We start from the raw sequence: 16539 nt of genomic DNA, 5'->3' as shown, positions 1-16539 counted from the left end.
CAAAGCAGATTTTTTTCAAAATGTTCTATAATTTCAGTTTCTCTTTTAAAAGCTACCTCTGTGATGCATCAGTTTGAATTGTGTTCCCTTATGCACACACACATACGTACACCCTTCCCTACAGTCTTTTTTTTTCTTTCCTTTTCTTTTTATTCTTGCTGTTTTATTAAATATTTTTAGAAGGGAACAGGGGGATTAATGAAATGTTTTTGCATCAGTGTGTCAAAGCAGTTTTGCTTTTACAAAATAAATGTGTTGCTTTTTATTCTGTTTATCTTTAAAAGAAACAAGACTGACAGGTTTTTTTAAAGCACAGTAAATAGGCATTAAGACAAAAGTGATTTGCACTAAGACACAGGGGAGTGACATTTTTTTTTCCTCTTGCATATTGGTTAAACACATTTCCTTTAAGAGGGAGAGAAACAGATACTGAGTTCTAGAGTCATATTTTCTTCTCATATCAGCTATAGAATTTCTGGTTTTAAGGACAAGAGAAATCTATTTAAAGAGAAAGTCAGAGTGATGTGTACCCAGAGTTGCATCTACTCCATTGATAGAACCTGTTGTAAACAAAATATAGTGAATATACTTTGTAAACCAAAACAATATCTCCATAGTTTTATGTATTTCTTTATATATCAATGGATTTATGGTCATCTTAACTCTGGAAATGTATCACAGGTGGCGTGATACCTGTGAGTTTCTTCTAAACTCTTTTCATTCACTCGACATGAAAATTCAGAATTTTTAGAAAAGTGTTTTTGAACAAGTTGATTCATCACAAGTGCAAAGAAAAATTTGGAAATGTTTTTTCAGATACTTTCTGAGTAATCTCAGTAACTTAGTTTCCTTCTAGGTAATCCTCACTGCCTTTAAGTTCTGTAATTTCTGTAAATGTGTGTAAACCTTTTATAGGCACGGACATCTTTCTCACCCATAAGTGAAATCGATACATAGTTCTAAGCATCCTTTGTCCATTTGTGAATCATGCAACCTGAAATGCAAGCTGCCACTATACTGTTGTAATTGGGAGAACTATTCATCATCTCATGCTTCATTGCCTGTAAAACTGCTTTGAAAGTCCTTAGTCAGGGCTGCTGCTAAAATCCCTGGTGCAGAATTTCAAAGTCTTTTTTTTTTTTTTTTTTTTTAACCAAAGAGAAGCAAATGTTTTTCTTTTCCTTCATATTCCTACTGGAGGGTAGTGAAGCAAAGTGCCTCAAAACTGACATATGTTCCACACAGTAATTGTGGTGGATAATTAATAGAGGACTGAAAAAAGATAGCGGCAAACTCATTGTTGCCACTTCCACTCCATAGCTATCTGCTGCAGGTTCTGCTCTTCTCCCTCAAATCTTGATGCATAATACAAATGCAAGCCCTGTCTATCAATATTAATTGGTAGTGTGAATACTTCATTGAAGGATGTTTTTTGAGTAGGAAGAGTCATGTCTGTCTTGAAAATGATGCTCATGGACAGTGAGTGGAGTCTCCTGGCAGTAGACACTGCAGGGTCCCTTTCAGTCTGGGCATGGGGTGAGATGTAAGTCAGGAAACCCACAGATAAACTGATTTTGCAGTAGATTTTAAGGAAGTCATTGTGGCTAGCTTCATGAGAACCAGTGGAAACCTAAGAGCAGCTGACTGTCTGGGCAAAGTTGGGGGGAGCAGTGTACAAGTTCAAAGCTCATATAATTTGAATGTCCATGATGTTTATACATATTTATTTTTGCCATGGTTAATACAGGATCAAGTGTATTGACCAAATGCACTTCATTCTGTCTTTTATGCTCGAATTTATTCTCATTGTGTGCTGAGAAGTCCTACTTGGAGTGTCTGTTCTCAGCATAAAACTGTCAAATTTCTATTAAGCTTAAGGTGAAAAATTAATGAGCCATTCACTTCAGATATTTCAAAACTAATACTGCTATATTTTTAATGCAACAGAAAGTCAAAGATGTGAGTATGTACAATTATGGTTCAGTGTTCAGTCAGACTTTTCTGTAGTTTGTGGGGAGCATCATTAAAAGAGTGTTCCAGGTCATAGAAGGAATTATTTTAATGAATTTAACTTTTTGGACAGTTTTGTTTATGAACTTCTTGTTTTGTCAGATCTGGGTGAAGGTGACTATTAAATGTTAAATATAAATATTGTTATCTGACTCTTACAGATAACAGATTTTATATTCTCTCTAATTTTTCTCTGAATCTGGAATTTAAATAAAAATTAACAGAAAGGTAGTTCTTACAGCACAAACCTTTTAGAGAAAAATAAAAGTCTAATTGCATAACACTGAAGAAGCTGTGCCTAAAACGGTATTCTTTTGACTAGAGAAGTATGATGTGATGACTAACTCTCTTCTGTTCCATATACTTTGATTTTTCAGCCTTGACAAAAGTCACTGAAACAACGGTGTCAGTGACAGAAGTGACAAAAGTCACTGAAACAACTCAGAATTGAGTGGCATGTGGTACACAAGTATTACTGCTAAATTTTCCCAGGAAAAACTTCAGGAATCTCATTTTACTCAATTACCAGTTGGTAATTGGTTACTAATACCAGTAAGTTAAGTGGTAGAACACTGAAATGCTTGGTTACACGTGTGTATCCCAGACTGAGCAGTATGGAAACTGATGCTCAAAGTTTGTGGTTATGTTGAAAAATAAAACACAAAACACAGTCACTGCAGAAGTAGGAATGTAGTCATGTCTGTGCAGAAACTTCTAAAGATTGTCTCTTTTTGTGCTACTAAAATTAACTGAGTAATTAATTAGCATATTTTTCTTTTTCCATTCCAGGGTGTTCTCTAGGGTTTCTTAAATCAATAGCAGTTTTAGGCCTGGCACAGTTAGATTATTAGACTTCCATAGACAAAGGCCTGGCACAGTTATATTATTAGACTTCCACAGACAAAGGAATTCTTTTTCTTAGAAGATTTTCATGCTATAAAACTAAATTTCATTACAAACAAAATGTCAAATTTTAAGTATTCTCAAAGCATTTGTTCTGCTTGCAGATCCTGAAAGCACTATGTGCTCCAAGGAGTTTGTCAACCAGCAGGGAAAGAGCAAGCAGGAATCTCGCAAAGTTCTTCCAGTACATTGGTTTCTTTATGAAGTTGCACTTCACTGCTTTGCACTTGGTACAGCACCAAGCCCATGAGTGATTTTTAAAAACTAATGAACAGTTTTGCTTCAACTGGTAGCCCTGGAAGTCTCCAGATTTTTCAGTGTATATTGTGTTTTACTGGAGAGATTGGTCTTGCATCTTTCGTTTTTGAATCCCGATCATGATGTATATAGCTTTACTCAGCTTCTTAAACAATGTACTCTTATGGCAACTAATAAATTTCTGGCAGATTTCTGGAAAGGATCTCTCCTTTTTTTTTTTTTTTTTTTTTAATATGAAGCCCAGGATGTTTTTTCTTGTAAATAGTTCAGAAAGTTCAGTTACTAGAGAATTGTATAGGTCAGGCCTGAAAAAGATGTCAAGAGATTATCTAATGTATCACCTTCCCTCAGGAAAGGAATCAGCCATAACTACATCATTGCTGACAGATGTTTGTTTAATATTTTCTTAAAAAAATTCAGTTGTAGAGATTTTACCACCTGCCTATACATTTCTTTGTTAATTCCTTCTCTTAGAAAGGTTTCTTCCAAATAACTTTAAATTTCCATTTCTATATTTTAAATATTTTTGGGTTTTTTTGTTGTTGCATGCACTCCATCTTGTATCGTGAAATGCGTAATGTTTAAACATGGGAGATTTTCTCTGGTAAGTTCTTGGAAGTGTACCTTTCACAGTTTATTCAGGTGTGAAGTTCAAGTTGTGGGTAAATGGAGAAAGGAGAGATGCTTTTTATTTACAACAGTTTGAGATTCATCACTCCTGTAATTGAGTCTGCAGATTGACAAGCAATGGACAGAAAATAATGTCTGCTACACATCTCTGATGGACATTTTAGAATTCCTTTTGATTCCAGAAACAGACTCTCAAAGCTTGAGGAAGATGATTTTACCGTCAATTTAATCAAATAACAACTTTGAGGGATTTGCAACCCTGCCCAACTTCAGTAAGACAAAACTTTCTAAACTATGTTTTGAGCAAGTTTCACCTTTCCACTTTGTCTAATTTGTCTAATTCTCTCCAAGTGAGCACTGATAATATTTCCACTGCGTTTAAAAGCTGAACAACACTTTTATTCTATAATTAAATGACATAGCCTTGATTGGTTTCTGCATTATGAGTAAGGGCATAGTGTAAGAAGTCTCAGGCGATATCAGGACAAAAATAAGAAAAAAAAAGAAAAAAAAAGTGTGCATTTTTTTTTTTTATGTTGTGATGAAGTAGCAATGTTTCTGATAGCAATTTTGTAGAAATTTAGTAGAACGTGTGTTGCTGATTTCTGATAGCTTTGTCATTGTAGTCACACAGAATGTAAAGGATGCCTTCTGGTTGTAAAGAACTCCATGTCAACAGAAAATGTGGTATTTGTTTTATGAAGGTCTTGGAGAGAGGCCTTGTATTCTAAATCTCTAGTTGGAAGCTTGCAAGTTATTCAGTATAGGCAGGTGTGTTGGAAAGCTTTTAGACTTTTGCAGGTTGATCTAGGACTGTTTTCTGCCTTGTGCTCCTTTTCTGAGGTAGGATTTTGTCTGCAAGATAATACTTGCTTTCCATGCAGAGAGATGATGCCTGTATTAGGCCAGCTGAAATAGTTGAGTATGCTATCCTTAAGTGCTTCAGAGCAATTTCCATGTGGAGAGTTTGCCTCTTTTTTTTTTTTTTTTTTTTTTTTTTGAGTTCTATTAATTGGTCTCCCAAAATATCAAATTATGTCACCAGAAACCTTCCCATGCTTAAATGCTGGACAGTCATGTGAATGGAAACTAACATTTTTTCAGTTAAAGGCAGATTTTAAAATACGTATGAGTCTGCTGATACTGTAAGTTTTGTGCTGTGGCTTCTGAAGATCTTAAGTCTGTAAATGAAGTATTCTGATGCTTTCTGATCTGTACCTTCCTCCACTTGACATGTCTGTTCAGTACACTCTTACTCCAGTCCTCCTTCAGCTGAGCCTTCAACTTTCCATCAGGGAAACATCCCTGCATTTTATTATAGTTTCCTTAGCTGCATTGAACCCACTTTGAGTCAATGAGGTGATCAGATTGTGTTCTTTAAAAAGAGTAAGGGCAGATACAAAAAAGAAATTCAGTCCTTTTGGTATATGCAAGGAAGCACATCTCGTCAAGTTGCAAGTTTTTCATACCTGTGTGGTATTTTTCTTGTCAGAGTTCTCACGAAAGCTTGTCTGTGTGATAGCTCGCCCCTAGTTCTAGTACTAAGTAGCACAACTTCTGCAGAATTTAAACATCATGGTATCCCTGGCAAATCTAACACCCTTATCAGTAGTAGCAGTATCCACTACAGACAGACACTTATATGTTATTTCAGGCTTCTTAAATGCCTGTAAGGCTCTGTTCAATTCTTACTTCAATTTGAAAGTTACTGCCAATAAGTAATTTTGTTTTCCACCTATTCCTTTAACTATGCGCCAATTTGTTGTGCTTAAGTCACATACCATCTAATATTTTCTTTGATTCTGCCAATTTCTTTCTTGTGAAACTATTCCTCAAATATTATACTGTGTAATTTTGTGGCACATGTTCTTTAGGGATTTTTTTTTTTTTTTTTTGCAGTAAGGTAAGTACAAAATAACAGCTATCTATCTAAATCAGCTGGTTTAAGTTGTATTGTAAGTACTTGCTTTTTTGTTTGCTTTATGCAAAACAAAAATCTAATTTTCATTCATTAAATTGCTATTCTCTTCCTGTTGTTTAAGATGGAAGCTACAGACAAAATCGACTGAACCTCACAACATTGTTAGTACAACCAATTTCTGCAGTGCTTGCCAAGAAACTAGTTTCCTTACCTGAGGACGCTGTCCAAAAAGATAGATGTATACCCCTCCAATGGCCAGCAGCAGGTAATGCTTTATAAACATCTTTTTCTTCTATGAAATGTTCTTCAAGGACTCCAAGTTTGTTTTCCATAACTGTATATAACTAACAGGTACATCTGATTATGAATATCTTTTACTTAGCTGCTTTCTAGAAGAGACTGTGAACAATCTAAAAATCATAAAATCTAACAGATGAAAGCGTTGGTTAAAAAAAAAAAAGAGTGTTTTATTTACTCTAAGAACTGTCTATCTTGATACCATCACTAGGGAGATTTTGTTAGTTCTACAGTATGGTTTGTTCAGCCTCATACTGCTAAGAATGTGATTTTAATATATAAGGCATCAGTGGCCATCCTGAAGTTATTCTCTGTCTTTTTTCTGCTTCTGGTGGAAAAATACGGCAGTTCTAAACAGTGATGCATCTTTCTGTATTTCTTAATTTCTGTCTGCTGTAGAATAAACAATGTGTTATTGTCTGAACCTTCAGGCACCTTTTCCTCTCAAGTTTTACCAGGAAAATGGTCATCATGATAACAGCAAAATACCTTGACTACACCTGGATGTAACGAAAGAATGCATTCAGAGTATCTCTTCAGAGATAATACCATTAGCAACATCACATGTATTACTGCTTGAAAATACTTACTGCTGATGTGGGGGGAAAAAAGTTAGAACACAGTCTTCCAGCAACATATTGCACAGTGTTTCAATGAAGTAACACCTTCTAGATAAGGTTGTAGATGAGATGCATATTTAAAGTTATTCTGTCTTGATATTAATTTTGTGCTAGTATATCTTTCACCCAAAAAAAAAAAAAGGGCAGAAAAAAATTGTGTTTTATTATAATATCTGTTTAACTTAATTGATTTGGATCAGTAATCTTGGAAGGGGATAGGCAAATTAAATTAGCCACTGTATCCTGTGCTAAATACACTGATGATAACAGTAAAAGCACATTGTAAGGGCAAACATTGTACTATCACATATGTGCTATATCACTTGTTTATTGCTTTTGGAAAGTTATTTTGGAGTAGAAGTACAATACAACAATTCATAAAAAAGGTTGATTAATTTTATGGCTTGCTTTAGCATTTGTAGTTATACATACTAAAAATGAAGGCAGAAAGACCCCATGCTTCATGGCTTAATGTGTTGTGGTTAGGCAGAACTGTTGCTCTTCATGCATGGCTGACTAGATATTTTTAAGATTAACTGATCTTCTCTACAACCAGTAGATAAAGACTATATAAACAAGAAAGGGTCATTTTGGAAGAAACAAATGCTTAACTATTCCAGGTGGGATATGTGAAGCTTCCTAGTATTGTAGTTTTCAATAGCTGAAGTACCTGAAGAAAAGGATGATCTTGAGGTGGCAAATGGCATTCATTTTAGAATGATAAAAGGCTGCATTGTCTATGTTTCTCAAGAAGCTTTGTGTGGAGGCTGCAGGACCGAAATGCCTAAAGGGTAGCTTATTCTGTTGTTTTGGTTTTTTTGATGTGACACATGGCATGTCTTTTTTTTTTTTTTTTACCCTGAGAAGGCAGGAATTCTGTGTGGTGGCAAATTTCATGAAAGAATATTCCAAGCTAGCAGTCTGGTAAAAGCCAATCCGTGTCTGACTTACTCTGTATGAACACAACAGCTTGTGTCTGATTTCATGTAAAGCTTCTGAGCCACAGTAATTCCTGTCAGATTTCTTCAAAAAAATTGTTAGTTTATTGAGCAAGTAGTGTGTATGATAAGAAGCCTTGCCTAATTCCGTAATGCATTATGATAGATTTTGCCTTGAAATAATGGTGAAACTATAGATATGCTGGAGCATACAGTGTACTGAGTGTTCAGTAGCAGCCTTAATGGAAGAGATAAAAGACTGGTCTTCTGATAACAAATCTTGGGTAACTATTTAATAACAATAATAATAATAGCAACAGCTACTAATGAGAAAATGCTGAACAGAGCAATGCATATGAGAACAGCAAAGGCTGAATTTTCAGTCTTCTCGATTTGCACAAACTTCAGAGAGTGATTTCACTTCTGACGTAGAACTCATCACTTATCTGTCAAAAGAGGTGAATGAGCAATTCAGATGATTGGTTGGCTTAAAATTTATTAGAATAAAATGATCTTAATTCTCTCATAAGTATGTTTCAAAAAGCTGAACAGCAGATTCATCAGTAATGATTAAACATTTATATACAGTTTTCTCACAGTGCCTCTTTTTTCCCTTAGCCTTGCAGTTTTCAAGAGACATAATGTGACAGAGGGGGTAGGAGGATATGGAGGGAAACATCTGAGATATATTGAGTGCTTAGAACCTACAAAGTGAACAGTGGGAATTGAAGTTAGTTATTAGTTTTGTGTTAGTTGAAGTTAGTAATTAGATTTGCTTTTTCTTTAGTGTGGTGCATCGTTGATAATCCTCATTAATTTGAAATTCTGTGTCCCATGAACTTTTTCTGCAAAATGGGCAATTAGAAGGAATTTAAGAGTGAAATGCTGTAGAGAAGCTGTATGCTTCTGAAGCTTTCTTTTTTTTTACAGAATATTACTAGAATATTTGCTAGAACATCATGAAGACTAATGTAAATCTAAAGCACGCCTATAAACATAAATAAAGAAAGTCCTGCTGTGTTGCAGTGAACTTTCTTTGTCTTTTAAGTTACCTGCCAGTTGGTGGATTTCGGTCACATGGAAGTCATCCTTTTTCAGTGATTCTCTTGAGTATTTAAAATAAATCTATCTACTGGAATTTAATTTAAAAAGTATTTTTCATCACTAATGACCATAGAGAATCATAGAATGGTTAGGGATGGAAGGGATCTTAAGATCATCTAGTTCCAACCCCTGCCATGGGCAGGGAAGCATCATGCTAGACCATGTTGCCCAAGGCTCTGTCCAACCTGGCCTTGAACACTGTCAGGTTGAACACTGTCAGGGATGGAGCATTTGCTGCTTCTTTGATATTAAATGGAAAGTCTCATAGCCTGGAAGTCTGGTATTTAAAAACATTAATGAGATATGTATAATTTTCATCTTCTTTAAGTGTCAGTTTTCATAGTCATACTAATCACATCCAAGAAGACAGAAGACGAGAAAGGTTGTATGGATCGAACAAGATCATAAAGAGTGTACATTATTTCAGAACATATCAGTAGAGTTAACATATACAGAACACGATCCAATTCCTTATGAGCTCTTAATGACTTTTGCTGTGAACTAGGTGTAGAGTTTTTTTTATTTTAGCTTACAAAATACAGTTACTGATCAATAATGAATAATCTTAATGACTACAATGCAAAGGTTTATCATAGCCTGCAAACAAATCCACTTCTTTACCAAAAAAGGTGAGAGTGGAACAGATAAACAGAAGTGACTGCTCTTGAAAAGTCTTCTAGCATAACATAAGAATTTTGTGTAAGACTTTGAACATGTATTTTATACTGTTCCATGCATCAGGTGATCATTATACTGAGTTTTATAGATAACTCTGATCATATGAAATTTGAATCTCATTATATGAAAGGAATAATTGCAAGAGTCTTCTAGTTTCCGTATTACATGACCATCATCCAAGACAAAGTTTTCTGCCAAGTGCTGCAGTAGTGCAAATCATACTTATCTTCTTCTCAGTCAGAAGAAGGGCATGAAAAGATAAAGGGCATATATATCCTCCTATTAGGCTACAGCCTTGTGATGTTGTTATATGTGTTTCTTCTTCGTAGCTTGCTAGCTGTCAGAGGGAAGAAAGAATACTGTATTTAATGAACTCTGGCTATGCCATCATACACTATGCTATCAATATGCAGACAATTCCATGATTTCTAGGTATTTGCACTACGCTAAATGTAAATCCAAAAAAAAAAAGAAATAAAGATGACAGCATATTGTGTGGCAGTGCACATCATATCTACAAAATTTGAATTAATTGCACATAACAGTAGAAGTATAACGATGTTCTTCAGATATTGCTTACTGGCATTGCAAAGAAGTACATGTTAAGTAGGGAAGTCAGATGTAATACAGACATACTGAATACAAACAATTATACTAATCCTCTCAGATTTTTTTTGAGATTGCTTTAAATTCTGTGCTTTCTCTTTTTAAATAAAAGTTCATAAAAAGAATGAAGCATAAACAGTTTGAAGCAATTTTTAATATATCTTCTCTCTACTACTACCTGAAGGCTCACGAGTTTTTTACCAGAACTGTAACTGATCAAGATGTATTTTCAGAATTCTGTTCTGTACTTTTTTGTGTGTGTGTGATGCTTTTTTTTGATTGCTGTAAAGCAGATGAAGAGTCTCTCAAAATCATGTGAGATTATGAAATTCAACTAAACAGTATAAAGCATTCTCAAAATTCATAACTATCTATGATATTAAGTGACACATTTATTCTATATCTCATTAGGCCATCCTGCTTTAGAGCCTCCTTAAAGGACTTTATTCTAGACATCACCTGTTTTCAAAAGCTTTTTGTCTCAGTAGATTTATTGTTAGATTCCTTATTGTAGGTCAGAAAAGACTGCAAAAAGTTTATTCCTTAAGCTCTTATGACTGAGATGGGCCTGAAGGCTCAGGGCCTATGAATATCCATTTAAAAATGATGTTAGTAGGCAGCATAGTTGGTTAATCAAATAAAAATCTAGTCAGGAAAAAAAAATACTTGATTTCAAAGAGACTGAATCTAGATAGTGTTTTGGTTTTATATATATATATATATAAAAAAGAAGAAAAAAACCAACAACAAAACAGTACAGGGTTTTTGGTATACGGACACCTGTCTAGGAGTTCTGACATATTCCTGCACAAATAATTTTATAATTCAACAATACTGTACACTGTCACAGATTTAGTATTGATTTTTACATTTGGATTTTGATAGCGTCACGTAATATTTTTTCAGAGATAATATATAAATTTTTAAGTATATCCTATTTTATAGGTTAATTTGCTTTCATAAGTATGTAGTTCCATTGCATGTAGATATTTTGGTATGCAAGTTATATCGTTATATAAATGCTTATGACAGCTACATTTCTTCATTTAAAGTCCTATGAACTTAATTGAAAACTGATGCAAAATATGGGTAGATAAGGTTTTGCACTCATTTTGAATTGACATGATGAAATACTGAGAACTAAATAAAATATATTTTCCCCACACCAGTAAGATTTCAAAAGCCCATTAACTAGGCAGTCTAATATGGAAGTAGTCAGTTGGAATTTACTCATTCTAAGCGATAACGTCTGATGAAAATTAAGCATTTGTTTCAAATGACAGCAAAATCTGCTGTTATATGTTTAATGCATACTTACCATATTGGTGTGCATAACAGGGTATTCCAAATGTTATGTACCAGTCCATATTATTCCATACAGTATCACCAATAGAATATAAGAAATCCATGACATATTTGATTTTTTTTATATGTAGATAGTTTATGGTGCTTTCTGCATTCCACTGTTAGTTCTCTCTGTATCATCATGCTCTGTGGCATTTGATATTACTTTAAAGCCTCAGGTCTTGGGGCAAATAACTTAGAAAAATGTAGCTTTCGTTATTAAAATAATTATTAACTTTCAGGGTATCTGAAAAGCTTGATAGTTTGTGTGCTCAGAAAGTTAGCAGTTATTAGAACTTGATGTCAGGTTTTTGAATGACTGGAACAAGAACTCTGTTGAATGCAATTTTATCCTGACTACCTCAGCTGAATTAGTGCACCATAAGTAACATGGCCATGGATGTTTGATGATGTTTGAAAGTTTTACTTTAACTGTGATTTCAAACTGATGTATTTTTATTCAGATGTGGTTTATGTTTATTTCAGTAGGAATTATATTCATGTTAAAGACTGGATTACTTAAAGTTCTTCAATGTACCTTGCTTCTGCAATCCTCTGAAATAATTTCTGGGTTTATGATACAAGAACTGCATTATCAAAATACATGAGTTTAGTTAGCACTCAGTGCTTCTACACTTGAGTTAAATATGTATGTAGGGAAAGTTTTGTATATAAGTAGCAAAAAACTTGTCAAATGAGTTCAATTTTCAAACCTTAGTCCCTAATGATGCTTTTTAAAGTACAGTACTGAAATGAATGTTCAGAAAACTGTCTGATTATAGGTGGTTAATATGATCAGGATTCAAGAATTTAACCAATATATTAGAAAATCAGACTCAAACCTACACTCCTCTGTGCTGGTGTGAGCTTAGAATAAGGTTAAAAGCAAAAAAAAACCCAAATAAAACATAACTCATTTTACAGGCCACAAGTAGTTTTTTTTCATCTGAACTTCTAAACAAATGGGAAGTCTAAAATGAATGGGAAATAACTGTACATTTCCAAAAATAACTATGTAATTGTGAGAGGAGTAGGTAGTCATTTGGTATGAGTCTGTTTTATAATTTCCAAGTCAAGAAATAAATAGATAAATAATACTGACTATAAATACTTTTCTTCTATTTCAGAAGTAGCTTTTAGTTTACATAAACTCAAAGTGTAACCTAAATAATGTTAAGCTAAAGTTTGCTTAGTTTTCAGAGAATACAGGAAAAAAGAAAGATGTCAAAATCTTTAAAATAACAGCATTCAGAAGAGCGGTTTGTTGTCAGAACTGTTTAAAGGCAATTAAGGTTCACTTCTACTACATACTTGAAAGAGTACTTTCAGCCTTTTCATCTCGTGTACTAAGCCTTTAAGCCCAAGTCAGTTTAAGCTGACTGCTGTGTTACATGACTATTAACTCAAATATCTGATTCCAGAATATGTGTATTGCCAGGAGTTAATTTTCCATTTCTTTATTGTCAGCTGAAGACTGGATAGCTGATGTTGATTAAAGCAAAACAGTTAAGTCAGCTGTCTTCAAAAGGGTGTATGTTCTTTTTTTTTGAAATGCGGCCTAAAGAAATGTATCTAAAATGTTGTAGGGTTACAAAAGGAAAGGAAATCATTTTGGGCTTGAAAATCTTTTTTTAATCAGAGTATATTGGCTCTAGATTGGTTGTAGGTGAGAAATAGCAGCAAGAAGTAACTTGCATAGTATAGATAAAATTTAAATTGCTTGATTAATGTGGATGGTATGAGCTGTTTTCACATTGCTTTAAAATACTGCAAAGAAAGCATAAGTGACAGTATAGTGCTGGAAACTCTTTGGATTGATAAAATCATAGAATCACAGAATAGTTAGGGTTGGAAAGGACCTTAAGATCATCTAGTTCCAACCCCCCTGCCAGGGGCAGGGACACTTCACACTAAACCATGCCACCCAAGGCCTCATCCAACCTAGCCTTGAACACCGCCAAGGATGGAGCATTCACAACCTCCCTGGGCAAACCATTCCAGTGCCTCACCACCCTCACAGTAAAGAATTTCTTCCTTATACCCAATCTAAACTTCCCCTGTTTAAGTTTTAACCCATTACCCCTTGTCCTGTCACTACAGTCCCTGATGAATAGTCCATCCCCAGCATCCTTGTAGGCCCCCTTCAGATACTGAAAGGCTGCTATGAGGTCTCCACGCAGCCTTCTCTTCTCCAAGCTGAACAGCCCCAACTTTCTCAGCCTGTCTCCATACGGGAGGTGCTCCAGTCCCCTGATCATCCTCGTGGCCCTCCTCTGGACTTGTTCCAACAGTTCCATGTCCTTTTTATGTTGAGGACACCAGAACTGCACACAATACTCCAAGTGAGGTCTCACGAGAGCAGAGTAGAGGGGCAGGATCACCTCCTTTGACCTGCTGGTCACGCTCCTTTTGATGCAGCCCAGGATACGGTTGGTTTTCTGGGCTGCGAGCACACACTGAAGCCGGCTCATGTTCATTTTCTCATCGACCAACACCCCCAAGTCCTTCTCTGCAGGGCTGCGCTGAATCTCTTCTCTGCCCAACCTGTAGCTGTGCCTGGGATTGCTCCGACCCAGGTGTAGGACCTTGCACTTGGCATGGTTAAACTTCATCAGGTTGGCATCAGCCCACCTCACAAGCGTGTCAAGGTTCCTGTGGATGGCATCCCTTCCCTCCGGCGTATCAACCGAACCACACAGCTTGGTGTCATCGGCAAACTTGCTGAGGGCGCACTCAATCCCACTGTCCATGTCACCAACAAAGATGTTGAACAAGATCGGTCCCAACACCGATCCCTGAGGGACACCACTCATTACTGGTCTCCAGCCGGACATCGAGCCATTGACCACAACTCTTTGCGTATGGCCATCCAGCCAGTTCTTTATCCACCAAGTGGTCCACCCATCAAATTGATGTCTCTCCAATTTAGAGACAATGATGTTGTGTGGGACAGTGTCGAATGCTTTGCACACATCCAGATAGATGACGTCAACTGCTCTGCCCCTGTCCATCAGTTTCGTAGCCCCATCATAGAAGGCCACCAAATTGGTCAGGCAGGATTTCCCCGTAGTGAAGCCATGCTGGCTGTCACCAACCACCTTGTTGTCTTTCATGTGCCTTAGCATGTCTTCCAGGAGAATCTGCTCCAAGATATTGCCAGGCACAGAGGTGAGACTGACTAGTCTGTAATTCCCTGGGTCATCCATTTTCCCCTTCTTGAAAATGGGGGTTATATTTCCCTTTCTCCAGTCGTCGGGAACTTCACCTGACTGCCATGATTTTTCACATATGATGGCCAGTGGCTTAGCAACTTCATTCGCCAGCTCCTTCAGGACCCACAGATGGATTCCATCAGGTCCCATGGACTTGTGTATGTTTAGGTTTTTAAGATGGTCTTGAACCAGATCCTCTCCTACAGAGGGCCCAAGGTCTTCATTCTCACAGTCCCTGCATCCGCCTTCCAAGACTTGGGTGGTGCGGTCAGAGACTTTGCCAGTGAAGACTGAGGCAAAGAAGTCATTAAGAACCTCAGCCTTCTCCAAATCCTGGGTAGCCAGTTCTCCTGATATCTTCCGGAGGGGGCCTACGTTGTCCCTAGTCTGTCTTTTACTCACTACATACCTACAGAATCCCTTCCTGTTATCCTTAACATCCCTAGCCAAGTTTAATTCTAACTGGGCCTTAGCTTTCCTCACCTGGTCCCTAGCTTCCCGGACAGCATCCCTGTATTCTTCCCAGGCCACCTGTCCCTGCTTCCACCTTCTATAAGCCTCTTTTTTCCTTTGAATTTTCCTGAGCAGCTCCTTATCCATCCAAGGAGGTCTCCTGGCCCTCCTGCTGCACTTCTTTCTAGTCAGGATGCAACACTCCTGAGCTTGGAGCAGGTGATCCTTGAATATCAACCAGCAGTCTTGGGCCCCCCTGCCCTCTAGGGCTGTATCCCATGGAACCTTACTAAGCAGGCTCCTGAAGAGGCCAAAGTCTGCTCTCTTGAAGTCCAGGGCAGTGAGCTTGCTGCACGCTCTTCTCACTGTCCCGAGGATCTCAAATTCGACATCTCATGATCACTGCAACCAAGACTGCCCTGGAGCGTCACATTTCCAACCAGCCCTTCCCTGTTGGTGAGCACGAGGTCAAGCATGGCACCTCTCCTTGTCGGCTCCTCTATTACTTGCAGAAGGAAGTTGTCTTCCACACAATCGAGGAACCTCCTGAATTGCTTGTGCCAGGCCATACCGTCGCTCCAACAGATGTCAGGGTGGTTGAAGTCTCCCATGAGACCAAGGGCCTGCAAGCGTGAGGCTGTTCCTATCTGCCTATAGCGCGCTTCATCCACAGATTCCTCTTGATCAGGCGGTCTGTAACAGATCCCCACAGTAATGTCCCCCACAGGTGTTCTCCCTTTAACCCTGACCCACAAACTCTCTGTCGACTGCTCACCTGTCCCCAGACAGAGTTCCATACTCTCCAGCTTATCCCTAACATAAATAGCAACTCTCCCTCCCCACCTGCCAGGCCTGTCTTTTCTATAGAGCCTGTAACCTTCCATTCCAACACTCCAGTCGCAGGAGCCATCCCACCATGTTTCTGTGATGCCTTCTATTTCATACTTCCGCAGTCGTGCACACATCTCTAATTCCTCTTGTTTGTTTCCCGTGCTACTGGTGTTTGTATAGAGGCATCTGAGCCGAGCTTCAAATGAAGCCAGCTCATTGGCTGGAGCGGCTGGAATATCTCTGCATCGCTCCGAGCATTTATTGTAGGTGCTGGCAACTGACTGGGTGTGATGGGATGGAATGACGTCCCCCTCCCCCAACACATCTAGTTTAAAGAAACCTTGACCAGCCTGGCAAGCCTCCTACCAAAACCTCTCTTCCTCTTCTTTGTCAGATCAGCCCCACCAGCCCCCAGTAGACCTGGCCTACTAACTTGACGTTTTTTTTCTTACTGACGTACTTTTTTAAAAATTTTGAGAATAATACTGAGATTTGTAAAACAAACAATTCATCATCATATGGTTAATAACAGTAACTTACATCAGAAGAGCAAAATTAATTGTAACTTAAACCCCAACATATGCATGACGGATCAAAATACCAACTTGCTGTGACTGATTATTGCAAAATAGGGTGGTGTGGGTTATTTTTAATTAATTATGCTTGACTTGCATTTTCTTTACTATTGCATTCTAACAAAAACACAGTTGTCACGTAGAGGACACATCTGTTTA

At 37.2% G+C, this 16539-nt stretch overlaps 1 protein-coding gene across 1 annotated transcript in view; it reads left to right on the top strand.

Moving 5' to 3' along the window:
- NAALADL2 (N-acetylated alpha-linked acidic dipeptidase like 2) overlaps nt 1-16539 on the top strand; it is a gene marked incomplete at its 3' end in the record, with an annotated part of 390135 nt that overhangs the window by 247582 nt on the left and 126014 nt on the right. The window contains exon 6 of the mRNA XM_080624368.1: nt 5844-5987. Within this exon, the coding sequence (XP_080480494.1) occupies nt 5844-5987 (144 nt within the window). The remainder of the gene's footprint in view (nt 1-5843; nt 5988-16539) is intronic.

Source organism: Psittacula echo (assembly GCF_963264785.1).
Source record: "Psittacula echo genome assembly, chromosome: 7".
Classification (NCBI taxonomy): domain Eukaryota; kingdom Metazoa; phylum Chordata; class Aves; order Psittaciformes; family Psittacidae; genus Psittacula; species Psittacula echo.
This window is presented reverse-complemented; position numbering and strand designations above follow the sequence as displayed.